The sequence below is a fragment of the Nyctibius grandis genome, chromosome 7 (genome assembly GCF_013368605.1).
Source record: "Nyctibius grandis isolate bNycGra1 chromosome 7, bNycGra1.pri, whole genome shotgun sequence".
In the NCBI taxonomy this organism is placed as follows: Eukaryota; Metazoa; Chordata; class Aves; order Nyctibiiformes; family Nyctibiidae; genus Nyctibius; species Nyctibius grandis.
In genome coordinates, this window is record NC_090664.1 from 52175233 (window position 1) to 52197402 (window position 22170).

Here is a 22170-nt window from a genome sequence, read left to right on the forward strand (position 1 = left end):
ATTGTTTCAAGTAGTGCTGAAAATTTTGCTTTAAAGTTTTTCATTTCTATAGGGATCTGCTCCTTTACGTGAAAAAAAAAATGGCTAAAAAGTTAATTCCCTATTACAGAATCACAGAATCAACCAGGTTGGAAGAGACCTCAGGGATCATCGAGTCCAACTGTTGCCCTGGCACCACCCTGTCAACTACATCATGGCACTAAGTGCCATGTCCAGTCTTTTCTTAAACACATCCAGAGATGGTGACTCCACCACCTCCCTGGGCAGCCCATTCCAATGTCTAATAACCCTTTCTGAAAAGAAATTCTTCCTGATGTCCAACCTGAACCTCCCCTGGCGAAGCTTGAGGCTGTGTCCTCTTGTCCTATCGCTAGTTGCCCGGGAGAAGAGGCCTACTCCCACTTCACTACAACCTCCCTTCAGGTAGTTGTAGACTTCAATAAGGTCACCTCTGAGCCTCCTCTTCTCCAGGCTAAACAACCCCAGCTCCCTCAGCCATTCCTCGTAGGTCAGACCCTCCAGACCCTTCACCAGCTTGGTGGCCCTCCTCTGGACTCGCTCCAACACCTCAACGTCTTTCTTGAAATGCGGGGCCCAGAACTGGACACAGTACTCAAGATGCGGCCTCACCAGTGCCGAGTAGAGAGGGACGATCACTTCCCTAGACCGGCTGGCTACACTATTCCTAATAGAGGCCAGCATGCCATTGGCCTTCTTGGCCACCTGGGCACACTGCTGGCTCATGTTTAGCTGGCAGTTGGTCAGCACCCCCAGGTCTCTTTCCACCAGGCCGCTTTCTAACCACTCTTCCCCCAGCCTGTAGCGCTGCATGGGGTTGTTGTGGCTGAAGTGTAAGACCCGGCACTTGTTCTTGTTGAACCTCATGCCGTTGGTCTCGGCCCATCTATCTAACCTGTCCAGATCCCTCTGTAGGGCCTTCCTACCCTCCAGCAGATCAACACTGCCACCCAGCTTGGTGTCATCTGCAAATTTGCTGAGGGTGCACTCAATCCCTACGTCTAGATCATCTATAAAGATATTGAACAGCACCGGCCCCAGAACGGAGCCCTGGGGAACACCGCTAGTGACCGGCCGCCAGTTGGACTTTGCCCTATTCACCACCACTCTCTGGGCTCGGCCATCCAGCCAGTTTTTAACCCATCGAAGAGTCCACCCATTGAAGCCCTGGGCAGCCAGTTTGTCTAGGAGGATGCTGTGGGAGACAGTGTCGAATGCCTTACTGAAGTCTAGACAGACGACATCCACAGCCCTGCCCTCATCTACTAAGCGGGTCACTTGGTCATAGAAGGAGACCAGATTGGTCAAGCAGGACCTGCCTTTCATGAATCCATGTTGGCTGGCCCCGATGCCCCGATTGTCCTGCATGTGCCGTGTAATGGCACTCAGGATGATCTGTTCCATCACCTTGCCTGGCACCGAGGTCAGGCTGACAGGCCTATAGTTCCCTGGATCATCCTTCCGACCCTTCTTGTAGATGGGCGTTACGTTTGCTAATTCCCAGTCAGCTGGAACTTCTCCAGTTAACCAGGACTGCTGGTAGATAATAGAGAGTGGTTATTCTGGGTAACGGTACAATGTGTATTGTTAAAAAGTGATATTCTTAAACAAGTATTCTTCAGCTAAAACTTTGAGCTTCTTTTTGTCTGCTCAGGCACAGTTGCTTGTTAAGAAGAAAATAACTCAGAAAAATCTTTGGATGTTTTAAATCCTCGTAGCTTGCTGAGAGCCTGCTTCTCAGCTGCCAGTACTCATCAGCCTTACCAAGTTTTTTGCTACTCTTGTCATGTTCCACCCCCTTTCTCTGCAAAAGCTCACTCTCAAACAATGCAGAGGTCACAGTGTTGGTGAGCCCCGTTCTACTCACTGTCCTCTGAATGTGGTATGAGATGACTACAGTACAAAGCATAGCTGATTTTACTACCACAATAATATAATTTCTTATATAACTTCCCAGGGTTATTAATTTCATCTAATTAGCTTTAGCAAGACAGAAGTAGCAGGACTTCAAAAGTTCTGCTTTTACCTGCAGTGTTTTCCCTGGTCTGTTGAAATAAAATACTGAATGATTGATGAGCACAGTGTGCTTTTGCGTTTATTAGAAAAAAACAGTGCCACTTCAGAATATGATAGCTGAATAAATGTAATTTTTCTTGAAGGGCTTCCTTATGGATTTCTTTTTCTGGCCAGTTTATTATTTATATGACAGTAATTTCTGAGATTTAAAAAAAATATTTTTTTTACTTTTAATTTGAGAAAAATTAGTGTATAAAATGATTAATGTGTAACTCAACGTGGATGATTTTGGAGATAGTACTTCAGTGGTATTATCTTTCAAATATCTGGTTGAATGGCACCTATAATTTCTCTCAAATTACCAAATTCTTAGGTTGGCTTGGAGATACAAAAGTTAAAGGTGTATCTACAGCCAGTGAGGTACAACAGGGTAGTGATGTGACTAGTATCACGTATGGTATTTCTGACTGCCAGAGCCCAGATGCTCAGGTGGCAGTTCACAGCTGGCTAGATAAAAGCCACCTTCAGAATACATTTAGAGTGATACTCAATAAATCCCTGCACCCAGATCGGCAGCAGGACGCATTAAGCATGCTGCCACTGTATCTTTAGAGGAAGACACAGAGTGTTTTACTTATTTGTGCCTGAATGTTACTTTTTAGGTTGGACAGAACAGCTGCCAGACACTCCAGTTGAGGAGTCTACCCCAGCTTCTGAAAGTACCGAGAAAATAAAAAAGCGTTACAGAAAAAAGAAAAACAAACTTGAAGAAACCTTCCCTGCCTACTTGCAGGTAAAGCTATTGGTCTGCTTCTTGTGTAAATCCATTTAAAAACCTGATCTTTATGTGTGTTGATTTGTAGTTAATTTAAACCATTAATGTTTCTTTTCAGATTCCCAATTTATCATTCAAATTAAATGGGTTTTCTATAAAGAATGTTCAGAAGTTTGTACAGAAAGCTGTATATTAGGTTAAATCTCCAGTCCTCTGGTATTATTTCTCAATGTATAGATCTCTATTTGTTTCAAGAGAGGAGGCGGGGAGAAAAAAGCCTTTCTTTTCTCTCTGTACTGACACATGACGTTTTCAGCAGTTAACTCTGTAGGATGTCTTAGCCTGATCATGCCATTTCCTCAAGATAGTAGTTTTTCTTTTCAGAAGATTCTAGAACATGATTTGATAGCGGAAACTTGTTTTCCTACAGTTTCGTGGTTTTATATGCCCTGCATCTCCCTACCAAGATAATCTCTGCTCTTTTCCCCCCATTAATTCTGTGATGTCCCTAGCAGGTAGGAGGTAGCACTCCTGGATAATAACCAGGATATTAATGGTGATTGAGCAGCTTAGCTACCTTCAACCAGTTTATAAACTCACTGGTTTGTATATGTCTCTCACTGTGAACATTATTTGGCTCACTCTTCTTCTCAGCCACCTTTTTCATGAAAGCTTTATTACCTTGGTGGATGTTCACCAAACTTCATGACATAGACTATATTGGGATTAAAACCAAAGAATTGACAGAGACGCAGAGCAATCTCTGTCTAAAAATAATTTATATTTCGTAAGTGGGGAAGTGAGTTGGAAAGAAAATACTTAAGCAACGTTTCCTTTGGATTAATGAGGATAAATATTGTTTTTCTTAATGCATGTTTTACTCCTGTAGAACATAAGACTATTTCTTAGATTCTTCTTTTGCTCATATTGGAATAACTGATACTGAAAAATCTTTCTTTAGCTTTATTTTTAGCAGCTGTATCCTAAATCAAGATTTTAAAGACTACAGGAAAACAGAAAAAGTTCTTACATAATGAATAAAAATTGGCTTGAAAATTTGATAGGTTGTTGTCAAATTACTGAGTACTCAGGCATAGGTGAGTGATAGCTGTTATATAATATTTTAAAAGATACCAGTGTAAGTTAAACAGCTTTAGGTGTTTTGTTACTGCAGGCCAACATTAGGATGATTTTGTGCTAACTGAAATGCAGTGTACCATCATTCTAGAATTTGGACCACAATGAGCTTGCATGTTTTTCATAAACTTCTTGTGTGGCCTTGATCAAGTTGCTCAGTACTATTCCCCTTCTTCAGCTGTCCTTTTTGTGCGACAAGAAATATTTTAATTACTGAAAAACTTGTGATATATAATAACACTTTATTAGTACACTGTCTGTGCCACATATACATAAGAAGACTGTAGTTTTTCTATATAATTTAAGGTGCGGATTTAATCATAAAATATTAATAATGTAGCTACCTCGGGTAAGTTGTATCCACGCCTCATAGCCTGGAAGAGATACTGCCATACTGGAAGGTGTGTGAGTTTGAGACTGTATTTTTATATTTCTAGTAGTTATTGGCTTTTAATTTTAACTTTACCATTTACCCAACTTTTTCAATACATACAGTGTTCTTCCTACATTGAATCATTTTGTCTTCTTTGCAGGAAGCTTTCTTTGGGAAAGACCTACTAGATACCAGTAGACAAAACAAGATGAGCCTAGATAATTTACCTGAAGAATCACTTCCACTCTCATGTAAAACAAATCTGACCACCAATTTTCTGGATCCTTCATCTGACCCCCTTCTTAGCTCAACCTCCACGCCAGCTCAGGCAAAACTGGGACCTCAAGGTATACAAAGCTAAAGTTAGTGGTAATTCAGTAGTTTGATTTTGTTCATGCACCTGGGGCTTTTCCACTTTTCTCAATATGTTTATCTGATGTATTTTTCAACATTCTGTATATTAACTGTCCTTGTGAGGTTAAGTTACATTGGTAATCATTAATATTAAGGTCCAGGGCTTCAGCTGTTTCAGAAAGAGCAGTGGATGGCACAACAATTGGCACTTAGTGTAAATCTTAAACTCCTTTACTGTAACATCCGTGTCTATAAAATCTGTGAAAATTCTGTGTAAGAATGAGCATACACACCTGTTATAGAAGACGACAAAAATACTCTAACTAAAAGATATTTTTAGTAGTCTAGTGAATACTAGTTGGATGAATATCATCCAACTTTTATTTTCTTTAATGTTTTAGATTATTTTAGGTTGCCAGTCTCCTCGGAATTTTTGGTTCACCATGTCCTTTCGGAACATGAGTGCCCTTTCCAGGTACAGTTTGTAGCCCCTAGGCAATCTTTTGCTTTTGCTATTGCAAAACCTTACTGAAGTTACTGCTGAGAGTTTTGCAAATAGCCGGAGTTGTGAAGTGCTGCTGAAAGGGCAGCTTCACACAAAGGGAGCAATTAAAAGCGAAAAATTTACTGTCCCCTCCAAATTATTTTTTTCTCTGTGTCTTGTAATATGTGCCGTTAGCTAGAGGTGTCTTACCATTCTGTATTTTTTAAAAACTGTTACTATTTCTTGTGTGTATTACTTAATTTGTAGCTTGTGTTTCAGCTCATCCTCACAAGTTTTTCCATCTAAAAATGTTTACACATATTGATATAGTTTCCTGTGTCCAAAGTCATTTGAAGAAAGGTCGCTTATTTGTGATTGTTACTCGGTGAAAATCTGCTAAATGAAAAGCAAAAGGCTACATTATAATTAAACATTGATCGTTATAGAGCTGAAATTGTGAGTAATAGAGAATGCAAAAGTTAACTTCCCCTGAAGGGGAAACTGCTGCAAATGGAGTATTTCAAGGTCTGTATTTCATTGGTTCCAACGCTGCAAGAAAATACACTCACGTAGTAGACTTCTTTTCACTCCAGCATTCTTCTGAAGCCAGAGAAATACAGATTCAGAAGTCTTGGCTGGTCTATCCAACTGCAAGATTAAAGTCATTAATGTTCATGTATTATGGCAGTATAAGGTTTTAGAAAGTAATGAACTTGATGTTGATTTAATGTCCTGTTTTTCAAAGTTCAAAAGGAATTTTTTAAAAAACCCTGTTCTTTATGAAAAAGCAAAGTTGTAAAACATCATAATTTCCTATTCTTTCTATTCAGAAATAAATCACTAGCAAGGGTTTTAGTGGATAACCTACCGTCTTTCCCATTTTATGTGCAAGACACTCAAAGGACAGTGCTTTCTGGCCATAGGAATGTTCTCAACAATTGTCTCTCAACTGTTCAGATTTCTGGCCAAAATTGTGTCCAGATGGAGCCGTTTGTTGTAGTTGGAGTGCCAGTGAGTGAAGTCATCTGCCAGTATTGATCAGTTCCAGTGCAGTTTTTTCTTAACTCTTTCACTGTGACTTTGTGGGAGACAGTTATTTGCACAATAGCATCCACACGTGTGAGCAAGCCAGATTCATTCTGAGTGGTGGAGACCCTGGTAAATTGGCTAACTGCTGAGCTAGCAACAGTCCCATCATCCCTTCTGGCTGGTATTGCAGAGGAGCTGGAGGTGAGAACAGTGTCCAGGAGCACCAGGAACAACATGAACTGCTTTATTCACTGCAGTGAGAGCTTGTTAGGGCCATATTGTTACCAACTGTGTTATTTTCCTACAGTGCCATTTCTCACAGGGACTGCTGACTTGCTTAACTGGACAGGTCTTTTTCCACAAAAAAAGATGTTCTTTTCTTGGAAACTCCACTTGTTTAATCCCAGGATTAAGGGTTAGATTTACTTGTTCATCTTCCAAAGAGCTCTCAAGCATCTAGAGAGGAAGTTATTCTCTCTGCTTTGCTTTTCAACATGTGCAGAGGGCTGCTAGCGTATCAAACAGCAATGTGTTCGCTCTGCTCGTGAACTGACAGTGCATTTCAGTGACACGTTCTGTGACTTTATTCTTAGAGCTTGGTTAAGGGTATCTGAAGCTTTTGCTAGACAAGATTGCAGTAGTGCTGGGGATTGGCAGCGCTGGCCAGAAGAGGGTTTTTGGAGTCCTTTGTTTTTTAGTAACTGTGACTGAAGTGAGCTTTAGGGTCCCAGTCCTGAGTTCTGTCTGGCAAAGAGGTTACGGTTTTTGTTTTCAGTTGCAAGACTCACCTTTCCTGTGGTTTTGTAACATGCGTGGCACACTGTGCAGTCTGTTCTCCATGGAACCAATCCTTAAAATTATTCCCAAGACAGCGCTAGAGCAGAGTGCGAAGAGTTGCTCACTGGGAACACAGAGCACCAGATCTCTGGGGTCTCCCTGGCTGTTCATGGGTAAAGTTGAAGGTGGTGATTGGGATCTCTTGCATCCTGCGTGGTCTGAGGACTGTCCACGTCTCTCCTGAGTTTCTTGACCTGGGTGTCTCTGATGAGAAAGAGGCCACTTGGCGAGGTGTGTTCTGTGAAGGCTCTGGCAATGTGATCTCTCCTTTAGTTTGAAATAGCTTAAATTCAGTGTATTTTTTCTGGGGATGCTGAAAAAGTCATCTGTTCAAGTAGGGTCTCTAGAGAATGCTAAAGAAATTCTACCTAGACAAAATGAGAGGAATCATCTGAGTCTGTGTGCAATGGATTCAAATGCTGCTGGGACGTTTTATAACTAGATATGTTACTGCGTGATTAAACATCTTAGGGTGGCTGCAGCCTTGGGAGAGGCGTTTTTGTTCTTTTAGAACTTCATAAATAAATAAAAGTAAATGCATCAGAGGAATCAGGATCACGAGACAGCAGCAGAACTGTGCTTTCTTAGAGATCCAGCATTACAAGCAAATTATTTTCCTTTTTACTTTGTCTTAGTGTTCATCTCCATTCTGAAAGAGTCAAATTAATGAGCAGTATTGAGCTATTTGTTTGGCAGCAGATGTCAACCAGCTATTGATTCTGATCTGAAGCAGCTGACTCGAGTGATTTAGTTGTTTCCAAGATAATATTTAGCATGCATGGAAATAAAATGAGGAAAAAAATAGAAGAAAAATGTAAAAATATGCTCTAGATTAGATGTCTTATATGAGACATGGATCATAGAGTCTAGCCCGCTGCTATCACTAGCACTCAGCCTTTTTATAGACTTAACAAGCTCCATTTTGAAAGCAGGTAGCTTTTTTCCAACCTAGTAATCTCATCAGAAGCCCATTACAGAGTCTGATTGCCTTAATAGTTAGGAGCCCTCTAATTTGAAGCCTGAATTTATTCACAGCCAGTTTGTAGCTATGGGTGGTAAACTCTTCAGTTATACCTTTCCATGGGAGCTCTTTCTAGCTACTTATTCAATATATTTATATTCAAATTAGACGTTGAATTTTTAGGAACTGTTCCCAAGCACATTACTAAGGGCTGTGGAGAAAAACACCGTACCATAAAATACTGCAGAAGAATTAAAGGCTGCTTAATACAGCCGCGGTGCTTCCTTCATAAGGGCTTTTTTCTCCCTGATACTTACCTGCCTTCAAGTAGGAATTCAGGGAAGTTAAAGAATGGTTAAAGTCAATCCTTTGCCTACCAGCCAGCTGAAGTCATTAACGTCACCTTGCTGTGTGTGGTGTTAGTTAGTTACTTGCATAATTAGACTAAATTGCCGGAAGGAAAACAAGTGTCTGGAAAAAAAAAACAAAAAACAAAACCCAAAAGCAAAAAAAACCAAACCAAAACAAAAAAACCTACCAAAAACCCAACAGCTAGGTTTTGTTTAAAACCTTACGTTTCATAGTACTTTTTATCATGTACACAAAATAACTATACCCACAAAGTGATGTGGGTTTGAGGCACTTTTTAATACTTCTGATGTCAGTAGGAGCCGTATTCTTTATGTACGTGTAAACGGACTGGTCTGCACTGGCACATTGATCCACCTAGTTGAGTGGCAAACATAAAACATGATTTAATTAGGATGGTATCATCTTATCTGCATTACAAAGGATAAAAATAAAGAATACAAATAGTAAAGTGAAGAAAAATCATTTTCATTTTGACTTTCAGTAATGGTAGAAGGGAAAAGGGTTGTCTCTGAAAAACAGCAGAAGGAACTTCTAATTCATTGTAAAATTTAGCAGCTTGGAAAGTAGCCTCATGATATAGGTAAATCCTTGGCACCAGGCCTCTGAATTAAGCCAGAAATACCATCCTGGGGCAGTTGGGTTGTAACAGTGGGAAAGATACCTGTATGTGTGTGAAATTTTGGTCCCTCTTCAACCTGCCCATATTTGTTTCCCACATTGTACATTTTATGATTTGTATTAATCCCTTTTCTCTGTTTAATTATACGTGTATTTACCCTCTCCTCATGTTTCATTGGTCTGGCAATGTTTGCTCACGTAGTCATGATAGTCTGCAGCTTTTCTGAAAAATATTTTTCTCAACTTTTATTTATTTGTCAAACAATTTTCTTCAAATGTTGCACATCTGTAATAGTCCTAAAAAAATAGTTAATAAAACCAGATGGGCCATTTGGAGTAATTTCTTTCTAATGAATTGGATGTCAAGAAGATAATCGTATCCAGAATTTATTATTTAATATTAAGTAATTTATGGCTAGGACCAGGCCAGTTTTTCCTAGACAACAAAACAAACATGACATTTCTACCTCTGGCTGTTCTCACTTCTTCAGGATTTCTTCTGATCTTAAAAATCGCATCTCCAATTACCATTTACTTACTACCGCTTCTTACTCTTACATTTTACATCCCTATCAGGGTGTAGTAATTGGTTGCTTTGAGCCTTAAGAAAGATAGTGGTGGTAAGAGATCACTTTCTTACAATTTTTTTTTTAAATATTCCCTGTTGATTTGGTGTGAGCTGTGTCCTTTATAAAACCTATTTGTTGACTTTCACATTCATAGGCCTTTGTGTCTTAGAGGTTGCAAGTTCTCACTAGATCTTGGGTTTTTTTTTCCCCTAAATTCATCCAGTCTTTCTTCCACTTGACTGATTACATTATCACTTTTACTGTGTTGGAGAAAATAATAAACAATGTAAGCATGTGAAGATGGCTACAGTACGGGCTGGGAGGGGATGCTGGTCAGCACAGTCTCGCACCCCAGAGTCACTTACAATACATAACACACTCTAGAAGGCCCTTATAGCCTGATAAATCTATGTTGAGTTTATAGCTCAAGCTATAATACATCACCAGAGTCATGTGTAAATGCCACGACTGGTTGATTTTATTTATTGCATTTTATACAGGTAGCACTGATGATCCTTTAGCCGATCTTTCTGAGGTCTTAAATACTGATGATGATATTCTTGGAATACTTTCTGATGATTTGGTAAAGTCTGGAGATCATTCAGGTATGTATGTTTATAAGGTCTTTCCGGTATTTGTTTTCTTTTTTTTCCTCTTTAGTATAGATATATTTGTTGCATTTATAGGTTGTGCTCTAGGTGATTTCAGATACAATTTTCATATCTTAAGAATACCTTGGTTTGAGATTATTTTCTTGTCTTCTACCAAAAAAAAAATCCCCAACCTTTTCAACATTTTGTTTTACTTGGCTCTTTGCTTTGCTGCTTAAGAGAGAATAAAATGTAGCTGCCGTTGCCTGTCATACCTGCGTAGCTTTTTTCAGCATGCAGCTTTTTCTTTACTTTTTTTTTTTTGTTTTCGTGTTATAATCATCCATTTTATCTGGTTTGGGTCCTGTAGGTCTTGATTTATGCACTTTCCAGGTTGAGAACTCACCCTCCCCATTTGGTAAGAAACTAAACAATGGATGATCCATGGTTAGAAGTAGTCCTCTTTCCTAGTGGTTTTAGCTGAAAGAACTGCATGTGTAGAAACTAGTACTCCTTTACTGTGTCACTAATTCATGCTTTCATTTTCCACTCTTTCTGTGGTGTTTTTGATTCTAACACGACCTATAAACTCTGCACTCCACATTTAAGAGTACTGCATAAAGTTTTGCTTACAGCTTTTAAAAACCTTCCTGAGTTTTTGTGTTTCATGATACAAAACCATGCATTTTCTTGCTGTCACTGTTAGTTTTAATCTTACTTCTGGTAGTAGTGTGTAGTTTTTATCATAGTGGTATCTTTTGTAAATTAAAAGCATTTTAACAATGTGAATATATTAAAGCATGAATAAAGCAGTCAGCATCAAATCTTTTTGTTTCCCCTGGATGATGATTCATCACTTTATGTAAAACGCGGGTTGACAATAAGTAGAATGGCATGTTTCATTATTTTAAATTTGTTTTTATTTGGTATCGAATACAGAAATATATTTGAAATACTGAAGTGTGTACTTCTTTTTTTCAAAGACCTTTCTCATTTGAGACATGTATTGACTTGTAAAGGATGGTAGGAAATTTATGTAGTAAGTTATGTTTTCTCAGTACCAATAAATCACTTAGTTTCATGTAACCCAGAATATTTAGTACTTGTTTTTGAAACAGAAGCTGCTATAACTTGTTTGATATTGAATGCACTTCAACAGCACTTCAGTAGATACTTAGTGTAATATTATAAGGACATTTGGGGTGAAGTTTAAGGTACGTGAGGATGAACCATCTTGACTACTGGTGTGATTGTTTCTAAAATGTGAAAAATAGATATACTGGAACATATATCCTGAAAACTATACACTCGAAAACATGCTGTACTTAAACTCAATATTCTGAATAGTCTTCTTTCAACAAAAATTTCCCATTCTTCCAGTTGCATTCTAGTCAATTAACATTCCTCAAACTATACAGTAAACTGCAGGTAAATAGTGGCAGTTTTGTTTACTTTTTCTAATGAATGTCTTATTTTGCCTTACCTTTCAAATCTTAGAAAGTCTTGGTTTAGTTGATCGCTCAGCTCTAGGGAAAAAAAAAAAGTTTTATGCTCTTTATTCTGTACCAATAAATTTTACTATTTATGTCTAACTTAATATTCTTTCTCCCTTCAGCTGGATTGGATATTGGTCCCATCTCTGATGATCCTTCTTCTCTGCCTCAGCCAAATGTCAACCAGAGTTCACGGCCATTGAGTGAAGAACAGTTGGATGGAATCCTGAGTCCAGAACTAGACAAAATGGTCACAGATGGTAATTTTTACATCCTTGATCTTGGTCTTCTAGAAAACTTAAGTAGAAATCTTCTCTTTTTTTCTCAAATTACTATCTATGTATTCTAACATACCTATTTGGACTTGGCTGCAGAATAAATTTTGTTGTTGCACCTTTTGATGATTACTCATTCTGTGTTGTCTTTACTTTGTCCAGGTGCTATTCTTGGCAAATTGTACAAAATCCCAGGTATGTGCTTTAATCTGTGTTGTCTTTTATAAAATATAGTTTGTAAACAATGCCAGCCACCTCATGCGCAGTGTTTTTGCAGAGCTAGGAGGAAAGGATGTTGAAGATTTGTTCACAGCTGTATTAAGTCCAGCAACCACACAGCCAGCTCCTTTGCCACAGCCTCCACCTCCACCACAACTTATGTCTTTGCACAATCAAGGTATGTTCCTTTGTTACTTTTAAAAACAGCGGCCTGGTCAGGAGAGTTGTGCATCTTTTAAATACTGATGTGAAAATAGTACACGCCTCACTTTCTGCTATGGTTAATTTGTGGAATCTGCCATTTTTAATTTATGAAATATTATTCTAAAACTGTTCTGAAGGGAGGTATGTGATTAACATGCACATAAATATTGCTAATAGAAAGGGAGAGTTATTTTAGATTTTTCTGACATATTGGAGCTTTTATTTTAGCTGACACTTTCATATTTTTGCAATTTGTCTGTGATAAAGCGTGTGTTCTCTTCTGACTTTAATTACTTTTGATTACCTCCTCAAGGATAAGGAAAGAGTCTGTATAAAACTGATTTACAGAATCTTAATTTCCTTCAAGAATTCAGTTTAACATGTTAACTAGTCCTACCCAAATAATAGAGAGAAGGCTATATAATTTTGAAATGTATCTGGGAGATCATAATTTATTTTCTTTGTTACTACTAGAATTATCATGAGTTGATAAACCATATTCTTATTCTTATATCGAAAGCAAGCGGCAGATTGATTTTGGGTTTTTTTTTATTTTATTGATTTTACCAGTAGAGCTTTTCTTTTTCTTAGCAGTATGTATGAGCATAGTTAAAGACACTCTTTTCTCACCCAGACATCACCTCTAGTGGGTTTTCCCTGAGCTCATGTAAAGTATTCCCATTCTGTTATCCTAGTGCTACAAAAAGTAGTATGCAAATTGCTTTCACCAGTGAATTAATCATGAGAAGAAAAACGATTGGTTTCCTAGTTGGATGAATTTCCATAAAAAGGAAAGGCTTCAAAAAGTCTTAGAAAGGAGAGAGTTTAAAGCAAATAATGAGATGATTTAAAGCAGAAGATAATCTAGATATCATTGCCTGTTTCCCAGTTACTTGAGTACTTGGACATAACTTTAGCATTTGAGCTCTGTAAGATTGTTTAACTTCTCCCTGTGGGAACTGCCACAATTACAAAGTTTTAGGTTTATAATTTGGTTCAGTTACGGTGTAATGATCCACGTGTTTCTGTGAGATGAGTGCTTCAGTAATGGGGAAGCTTGCATCAAGTTTCAGCAATTTGAAATAAAATTAATGCTTTCTTTTCATAAAGACATGTGATCCTACAGTGCAAACCAGAGGCCTTGACTCTCCATCCTGTTTGTTTGCCAGGTCTTCACCGTTACCATGTACTATCTATTTAGCAGCTATAATAAAGCACGTTCTCTTAAATTTTGAGTTACTTTCATCCAAACTATACTTCCTGCGTAGCGTATGTAACCTATAGATCAGAAGACAGTCCTGTAAAGCATGAGAGGATGATACAGTGTCATCCTACAGATGCATCTAGTTGCTGTGCTCTTTCTATGCTTTTAAGAAAATACTGGAACAACAGTTAAAATTGCACTTCAGTGTCAGGGATTCAAAGGCCAGTGTTAATTCTTTGTAGGAACACTGCAAAAACCATCTGCTGGAATGAATCTGCCTGTGCCACATTTGCCTAATATTGTAATCCAATAAATAAAATTTTCTGACTTCATACTGCTAGGCTGGACATGTAATTAGAAAATGCTGATGCTCATTTGACTAGATTTATCTGTTTCATTGGTTACAAATTAGGGAGTTAGTACATAATGAGGCTTACTTTGGTACACTACTCAGAAGTCTCAGAAGAGGAGATGTTTAATTCAAGTGAATAGTGATATTTCTGCAAGGACTGAGAACAACCTTCTCCATGCTTGCTGCTTGGATCTGGGTATAATGAATATGACAGACCAGTAGCTTTAAGAATATACCTCAATATAAAGTGCAGTACCATAGCATGGGCTACTGCGAAAGCTTTGGAAATCCATTTTAAAAAACCTGATTTTTCAGACAAGGAAAAAAAATCTGTGCAGGGGTGTGATACAGTAGAGAAGAATCCCCTAAGCTTGTAGGGAAGCAATGTAAAGTGATGTAAAACTTTTTCCATACATGTAAGGTCAGTACTACAAAATTTTAAAGTGATTAGTTTTTCATTAGGTGAGACATAATTTTTTCACTGAAAACTTCCACCTCTACCTTAAAAGTAGTCACCCTTTAAAACAGTAATTTAAAATTCTTCTTCTTTCCAGGAGACAACACGTTTCCAAGAGTGCCCCTCATGAATGGTCTGATTGGCCCTAACCCTCATCTCCCTCATACAGCTTTGACTGCTGGAGGTGGACTGGGCACTTTCTCTCCCATTACACAGCAACCATATACTGATACCAGGTAAGTCAAGATGGGAAAGAAAAAGTATCTATTTAATACTGTGATATTATTAGTATTGAACTACTTAGTTCTTGACAGCCACTACAAAAACTTGTGTATTCTTGCAGTCTGTTCACTACTGAAATAGCAAACGGAATTAAGTATTTGCTAATTGGTTTTTTTTTTTTATATTGAGAGCAATCTAGCTATAAAACAAAACCCTTTTCTGATTTGTCAGGGATAAGAATCCAGCGTTCAGTCCTATGGTAAGTGATCCGAACAGCTCATGGGCACCATCTGCTCCACCTTTGGAAGGCGAAGGCGATACAATGTCCAATGCTCAAAGAAGCACTCTTAAGTGGGAAAAAGAAGAAGCTTTGGGTGAAATGGCAACAGTAGCACCTGTTCTCTATACAAATATCAACTTCCCTAACCTCAAGGAAGAATTCCCAGGTGAGTGGTTTACTGAATAAGGTTAAATATTTTGTAGCAATTTGTGCATCTTGATTTGTAAGAATGTAAAATAGACGTACTAAAGCTTTGCCTATTAACACATTTTTCCTTGCAGACTGGGCTACAAGAGTGAAGCAGATTGCTAAACTGTGGAGGAAAGCAAGCTCACAGGAGAGGGCTCCATATGTGGTAAGAACAAGTACCACCGCCATTTGCATACTTCCAGCAAACATATATTTCATTTATAAAGTTTTCATTTGTTTTTTTTAAATAAATTAAGTTCTAGGGTTAGTGAAAGTTCACTTACTTCAAGAATGTCCCTGTAATTTAACTTCTAACTCTGAATGTTTCAACCCGTTTTCTTTGATTTTCAGCCTTGGAATAAACTATATTAGTATTATGCAATCTGAAGACATCAGCTGAGATGAGACCATTTGTGGTTCCCACTGCCTCTTTGCTACATTTGATTCATGCCTCAGGTCTTATTTGCTCTGTCTCTTTCTGCTCAGGATCTCACCAGTTTCTTCAGAAGGATAATAACAAATCGTTATGTGACTTTCCTCTCTTTCATCTTCCCCTCTCCCTAGTCGTTTCTTTTTTGCCCCATTAGAGTTGCTGAAGTCTTTCACCTGTTGAACTAACCATTCCAGAGGCGTCAGTGCTCACACCCCTACTTCCCTTATTTTCTTTTTCTCCTGTGTTCTTGCCTTACTGTTCCCCTTCACTACTTACTCTTTTCTGTTGCTTTGCGGTGGAAGCTCTTTTGATATCTTCCATCTTGTGAGGAGCATGAAGGACTCCATTTTTCTCTCCAAAAGCATTCACCTTCTTCACATCTGAGTCAAGTGAACACGCATATTTGTAGCAGCTATATGGAGTTGTGTGGTCATTGATTCCATTCTGTAGACCTTCTGCCATTCAAAGGGTTACTCTTATGCTTTGTTAAAACCTCTTGTTGAAGCCTGTCCACATCCAAATCTCAGAACCCATATTCTTCATTCTTTTTGACCTTCCCAGCCATTGTTAGCAGATGTACTTTTCTTTAATTTCCTGTCACATCTCCATTCTCTCCTGGGTCTCATCTTTTCTTTGATTCTTCACAACAGCAGTTGGATGATCATTCTCACTTTGTAGATTTCTGTGGATTTCACAGGGTTAGGTCTTCAGTCTCTTCGCCTCCCCTCACTTGTGCATTTTTAATATAGTCCCATTAATAAGCAAATTTGATTCCCATGTATGTTGACGACTCAGCTTAACAATACCAACATCATCTCCTACTGTCCAAATTTAAAAATCCCCTTATCTCTCTGACAACTTCTGGAGGATAAATCATTACCCCAAACTTAATGTGGGAAGCAGAGTTCTTGATCTTTCTGAACCCGTTTCCACTTGAATGAATAATTCTCTATTGTCTTCTTTGTATCACTGAGGCATCATCATTATTATGCTTTTTATTCAGGCCTGTAACTTCAGCACCTTTGGACCTCTATGTCATCTTGTCCATGCTATATTTAATCTTGGTGATTCCTTCTATGCAGTATTTATAAGATACTATCCACTTATATGGGTGGATTTTTATCCAGGCATTTGTCACTTCACAGTTATTTCTGTTTCTAATTTTTTTCTTTTTCATTGCTCTTAACAAATGTAGTCCTATTCTGATGGATATCCAAAAAGCAGCTGCAAAAATTATTTCCTTCATGTTTGGGAGGAGGGTGCATGCAAGTGCACACACATGCACACATGAGTATTTACATAGCAAGAAGCAGTTATTTCCTCACAGAAGTCAGAGTCCGTGTGCTCTTGCCATTCAGCTGTTGCTAGTGCTCCTGGCATTGTGCATGCAAGAAGCTGCAGTGGCACCTCTCCTGAGGGATGTACACTCTGTGGGGATGAGTAAAGGCTACCTTAGAAATGAAATTCAGAAGAGCGTTAGTAGATTTTCACTGTAGGCTTTTTACTTCCCTTGGTACACACAATCCCATCACTTATAGGGGAAAATGACACTAATTCTTCTGCTGCTGTGACACTCGTGCTCTCATCCATGTCACTGTTCCATTGTTGGAGGGGAAGGATTAAAGCCTTTTCTGCTTGGCAACCCCTACTTGACAACTGCAAATAAAATTGTGAAAAAGAAGATGTGAGGGTTTGATTCAGAAAAGGAACCACATCCTAGGTTGGTAAAACAGACTCTTTGAAACTTCCGTTAGATGCTTTAAAGTGTCCGTACGGCTGTAAAATGCCTCATTGAAGAGGAATTACTGTTCTTTCATCCATTTTTTCCTAATCCATAAGCCCATATCCTATGTTTATACTGCTAACTTAACACAGACTGAGATCTATAGAGGCTATTTAATGGAGTAGACTGTATTTTTCTTGTCATTGAAGTTCTCCACATTAGTGGCTTTTATTGATCCAAGCATCATCTGCTGTGCTCACGTCTTCAGATTGCAGACCACACCAATATGTGATTTGAAAGGTAAACTGGTGGGATTAATGCTTTCTTGGCACAGCACAGTACCTGAACATACACTGCTAATGCACAGAAAATCTCTACTGCTAGTAACTCCTTAGTTCTTTCCATGTATGTTAAACGTGGAATTTTTATAGAGAATAAGTATTTTCAGTTTGGAATGCCTTTTAAAGTGCATAATTTAGTTTTTACAAGCATGCATGTGATTAAAACAGACTGTACAAATAATTTGGTGGTAGATTTTGTAAGAATAACAGATGCAGTGTTCACACTTAGCAGAAGAAAACAAGGCTAACTACCTTTTTTTTTAATCTTTTTCCCAGCAAAAAGCCAGAGATAATAGAGCTGCTTTGCGCATCAATAAAGTACAGATGTCAAATGACTCGATGAAAAGGCAGCAGCAACAGGATAGCATTGATCCTAGCTCACGCATCGACTCCGACCTCTTTAAAGATCCATTAAAACAGAGGGAATCGGAACACGAGCAGGAATGGAAATTCAGACAGGTGTGTTGCATTTAGGGTGTTTTGTTATTTTTCTTCCAGCTTTTTATTGTATTGTTGGAATCTGTTGTAATAAAATCAATTTTAATCTTTCTTTGTAAAAGAATATAATGTCAGCTATTCTGTGTAGGAATAAAACAGATGCTATCAGAAGAGAAGCTGCTTTTAAATGTTAGAAAACTTTGTTTTAAAACTTTGACTCTTAAATCCTACTTATTATGGAAATAGCTTATTCTTTCTCTGTATGGCTGCTAGTGCAGTAGTTTGTTGTTATATACCCTATATTGCAGTAAGCTTGTCCTGCAGACTACTGCTTCGAATTGGGCTGGTTGTCTCTCGGAGCCCATTTGCCTCACGTCGGTGTTGTATCTGTCAGTAACCTTTCGCCTTCAGAGTGTAGGGTTGGAAAGGAGTGCTGCTCTTTAGGCAACCTGGGAAATGCTTCTTCCTAGGCAATCAAGGTGCAGGTCAACATAATTGAACTTCACAAATAGCTAGACCCTCTGCTCCCATTGCATTTATAATCTGCAATTTACCATTATTTATAATAGATCTTCGATCTGTCCTAAAGTGTTAATTATAGAATCAGTCATCAGAAAGATTTTTGTATACCCTGGACTTACATGTGTAACCTTTTTCCTCATAATTTTAAAACAGCAAATGCGGCAAAAAAGTAAGCAGCAGGCCAAAATAGAAGCCACGCAGAAGCTGGAACAAGTGAAAAATGAGCAGCAGCAACAGCAGCAGCAACAGCAGCAGCAGCAGTTTGGTTCACAACAGCTTCTGAACCAGTCTGGCTCAGACACACCTAGCAGCGGGATCCAGAGCCCCTTAACACCACAGACTGGCAATGGAAGTATGTCTCCTGCACAACAGACATTCCATAAGGATCTATTTACCAAGCAGCAGCTACCTGCTACGCCTACATCAGCATCCTCAGATGATGTGTTCCTAAAACCACAAGCCCCACCCCCTACTCCGACCCGAATCCCAGTACATGATTCACTGTCTCAGTCTCAGACTCCTCAGACATCATCACAACAGATGTTTTCTCCAGGTTCCACAAACACAAGGCCTCCTTCTCCAATGGATCCATATGCTAAAATGGTGGGAACACCTAGACCAGCACCCATTAACCAAAATTTTGTTAGAAGAAGTACCATTGCACCATTAGATACCTGTGCACCACAGTCATCCATATCTAGGCCCATCCAGGTAACTGAACCATCAGGAAGCAAGCCTTCACCAGTCAGGGATTCATGTTCTTCATCTCCAGGTAGCAGTGATCCCTATGCAAAGCCACCAGACACACCCAGGCCTGTCATGGCATCAGAGCAGTTCTCCAAACCATTGGGGGTCCCAAGATCGCCCGTAGTTATGGAACAGTCAGGGAAGGTTCCTTTAACAGCTGGAAGCAGTGATCCATTTACTAAGCCAGCACCTAGAACGGATACATTTCAGAGACAGAGAGTAACTTCTGCTGATGCGTATGCACGGCCACCGTTGACTCCTACTCCTTCTCCTGCTGATGGTAGCCCTGGACCTTTTAAAACTCCTATGCGCCCACCTCAGTCCCCACAAGATTCTTATGGATCAATGCCAACTACACCAAGGCGTGTTGCTGTCGATCCATATGAGAGGCCCCCTTTGACACCAAGGCCAGTGGATAGCTTTTCCCACAGTCAGCCTAATGATCCATATAGCCAGCCTCCCCTTACTCCCCATCCTGCAATAAAGGAGACTTTTACCCATCCACCCCGGATAGTGCGACAACAGAGTGATTCTTTCCCTCAGTCTGGACCCATTTCAAGGCCAGCTTCTCAGGACCCTTACTCCCAGCCTCCAGGTACTCCTCGGCCAGTGGCTGATCCTTATGCCCAACCTCCAGGAACTCCTCGTCCCACCACAGTTGATCCGTATATGCAGCAACCAGCAACACCAAGACCTGCTCCGCCCACGGATTTGTTCTCTCAGTCCCCAGCAAATCAGAGACATTCTGATCCATACGCCCAACCTCCTGGAACACCAAGGCCAGTTCTCAATGATCCTTACTCTCAGCAACCAGCAACTCCAAGGCCAGGGATTCCAGAGAGTTTTAACAGACCTGCAATGACAAGACCAGGACTAATACCAAGTAGAGATCCTTTCCTGCAGACACCACAGAACAGGTTGCAGGGCACCTTTGTCAGGCCATCAGATCCATGTTCTCAAACTCCCAGACCTGCAGGACCCACAATAACAGATTCATTTAGCCATGGCCCAGCTGCTCCAGCACGTGACCCATATGATCAACCACCAATGACTCCAAGACCTCAGCCAGAATCCTTTGGAACTGGTCAGCTGGCCCATGACACTGCTGAACAGCCACGGCCTGGATCTGAGGGCAACTTCAGTGCATCTGCAAATTCTCCGATGAGTTCTCAAGGACAACAATTTCCCAAAGTTTCACAAGTTCCTGGCCCAGCACCCACTACAGGAGTAACAGATACACAGAATACCATGAATATGTCTCAAGCAGATACTGAGAAGTTAAGACAGGTGAGAATAATGTTTAATACTGATGGTATTAAAATTTTCTAAGTAGAAGAATTTTCTCCATTCTTGTTAATATTTGAAGTTTCTTGGCATTAAACATAGCTATATAATGTAGAATTACTTTCATTCACTTAGTATGTTAATTTGGTTCTCCTGGATAGAACCACAATATATAGAATATAGAAACATCAGTAATTTTTAAGGAGTTTGGACAAGATTCGAAAAGGAAGCAAAGAGCATCTTTGAAGCCATTGAAGGTGTAGGTGATTGGCCTGTGATAGCTCTTTTATCTGCAGTATGAGGAAAAAAAACACCTTGAAAGGTCAATTAATTCTATCCTGGAATAGATGAGATGTAGAACTGATTTCAGTGACTTATTGACTGACTAAAAAAGGGAGCATAGGCAAAGATCTCAGACTAGACATCTAACTTTTCCATTGGCTGACGTGTTGAGGAGAGTGCTGCCACTGGTCATTGCTGTTCTGGAGGCACATTTGCCTTAGGCTTTTGTCAATGAATGTTTGGCAAACAGTTCTTACTGAGACACAGAATTACATTGAACTTGTGGAAAGCTGCTCAGTCTTTTGTTTGGAAGGAGCGATGGGAAGTGGATTCAGTGGCAAAATTGGTAGTATTCATCCTACAGAGTCAGAGTTAATTCTGCAGCTTTGGTGTAATCCTCTTGCTGAATTTTCTTTAGTGGACCTCTAGGCACCTTTCTCCCTCAGAATGCACTTTTTCTTGTGGTAATAGGGCCTGCGTTATTGGAATAGAAAAAGGAAAAGAGAGTTGTTTATGTGTTAATTGGTAAAATGGGTTCACATTCTACACTTTAACAAGAGGTCTGGGGATTAAGTTGCGTTACCAGCATCTTGCTCCATTTGATCCCTCGTCTAATTTCTGAGGTGATTATGGTAGTTTATAGTATTTTTCTGTAGCAATTGAAGAATTTCTTTCCTCCAAAAGGCTTAACCTCGTGGAGTGTAACACTTCAAAATATGTCAATTGCCATGTCAAGCACAAATGATTTTTTTTTTCTTTTAAACAGCGCCAGAAATTACGTGAAATTATTCTACAGCAACAGCAGCAGAAGAAGAATGCGGTTCGGCAGGAAAAAGCGTTGCAGGAAGCAGCAGCTCCTAGCCATGCGACTCCTCTTCAGCATTGGCAGCAAGACAACTTAAATCAGATTTTTAACCGCCCTCCTCCTCCGTATCCTGGGAATATTAGGTCCTCTGTTGTCCCTCCAGGTGGGCCAAGGTTCACCGTGTACCCAAAAGACCAACGTGGACCATTTCCTGCTGATGGGCAGTTCAATAGACCCCAGTTTCCAGGCGATATGAATGCCATGGGGATGAGACCTCATGGTCTTAGGTAAGCTCCTTGTTCTCTTAAAACCAGGATATTACAGCGGTAGTTGTAAATTTACAGAAATTGTTAGATAAAGGGGGGTTTTGTGATGAAAAATGATCTGTGTTGTCTACAGTAAATGTTAATGTTCCTGAAGTCAGTATGTACAGTGAGTTTTCCTGTAAGCATCTGTAATGTTAGAATGTGTATTTTACACTAACACTGTTTTACCCTGACTTATATTGGGAATTAAATTGGAGATAAAAATGGAGAAACTGCAAGACTTGTGAAAGTTACATGACCT

General features: G+C 39.4%; 1 protein-coding gene across 12 annotated transcripts in view; it reads left to right on the forward strand.

The window, feature by feature from the left end:
• Window positions 1-22170, forward strand: part of KMT2C (lysine methyltransferase 2C) — a 208580-nt gene that overhangs the window by 155269 nt on the left and 31141 nt on the right. For 11 of the 12 annotated variants that reach the window (XM_068404544.1, XM_068404545.1, XM_068404540.1 and 8 more), the window contains 13 exons: window positions 2697-2827; window positions 4480-4666; window positions 10044-10148; window positions 10504-10551; window positions 11749-11886; window positions 12064-12096; window positions 12179-12298; window positions 14435-14573; window positions 14791-15005; window positions 15121-15194; window positions 17802-17984; window positions 18639-20519; window positions 21565-21890. In XM_068404544.1, coding sequence (XP_068260645.1) covers window positions 2697-2827; window positions 4480-4666; window positions 10044-10148; window positions 10504-10551; window positions 11749-11886; window positions 12064-12096; window positions 12179-12298; window positions 14435-14573; window positions 14791-15005; window positions 15121-15194; window positions 17802-17984; window positions 18639-20519; window positions 21565-21890 — 3580 coding nt within the window. The remainder of the gene's footprint in view (window positions 1-2696; window positions 2828-4479; window positions 4667-10043; window positions 10149-10503; window positions 10552-11748; window positions 11887-12063; window positions 12097-12178; window positions 12299-14434; window positions 14574-14790; window positions 15006-15120; window positions 15195-17801; window positions 17985-18638; window positions 20520-21564; window positions 21891-22170) is intronic. The other variant, XM_068404546.1, reaches the window with a different exon arrangement.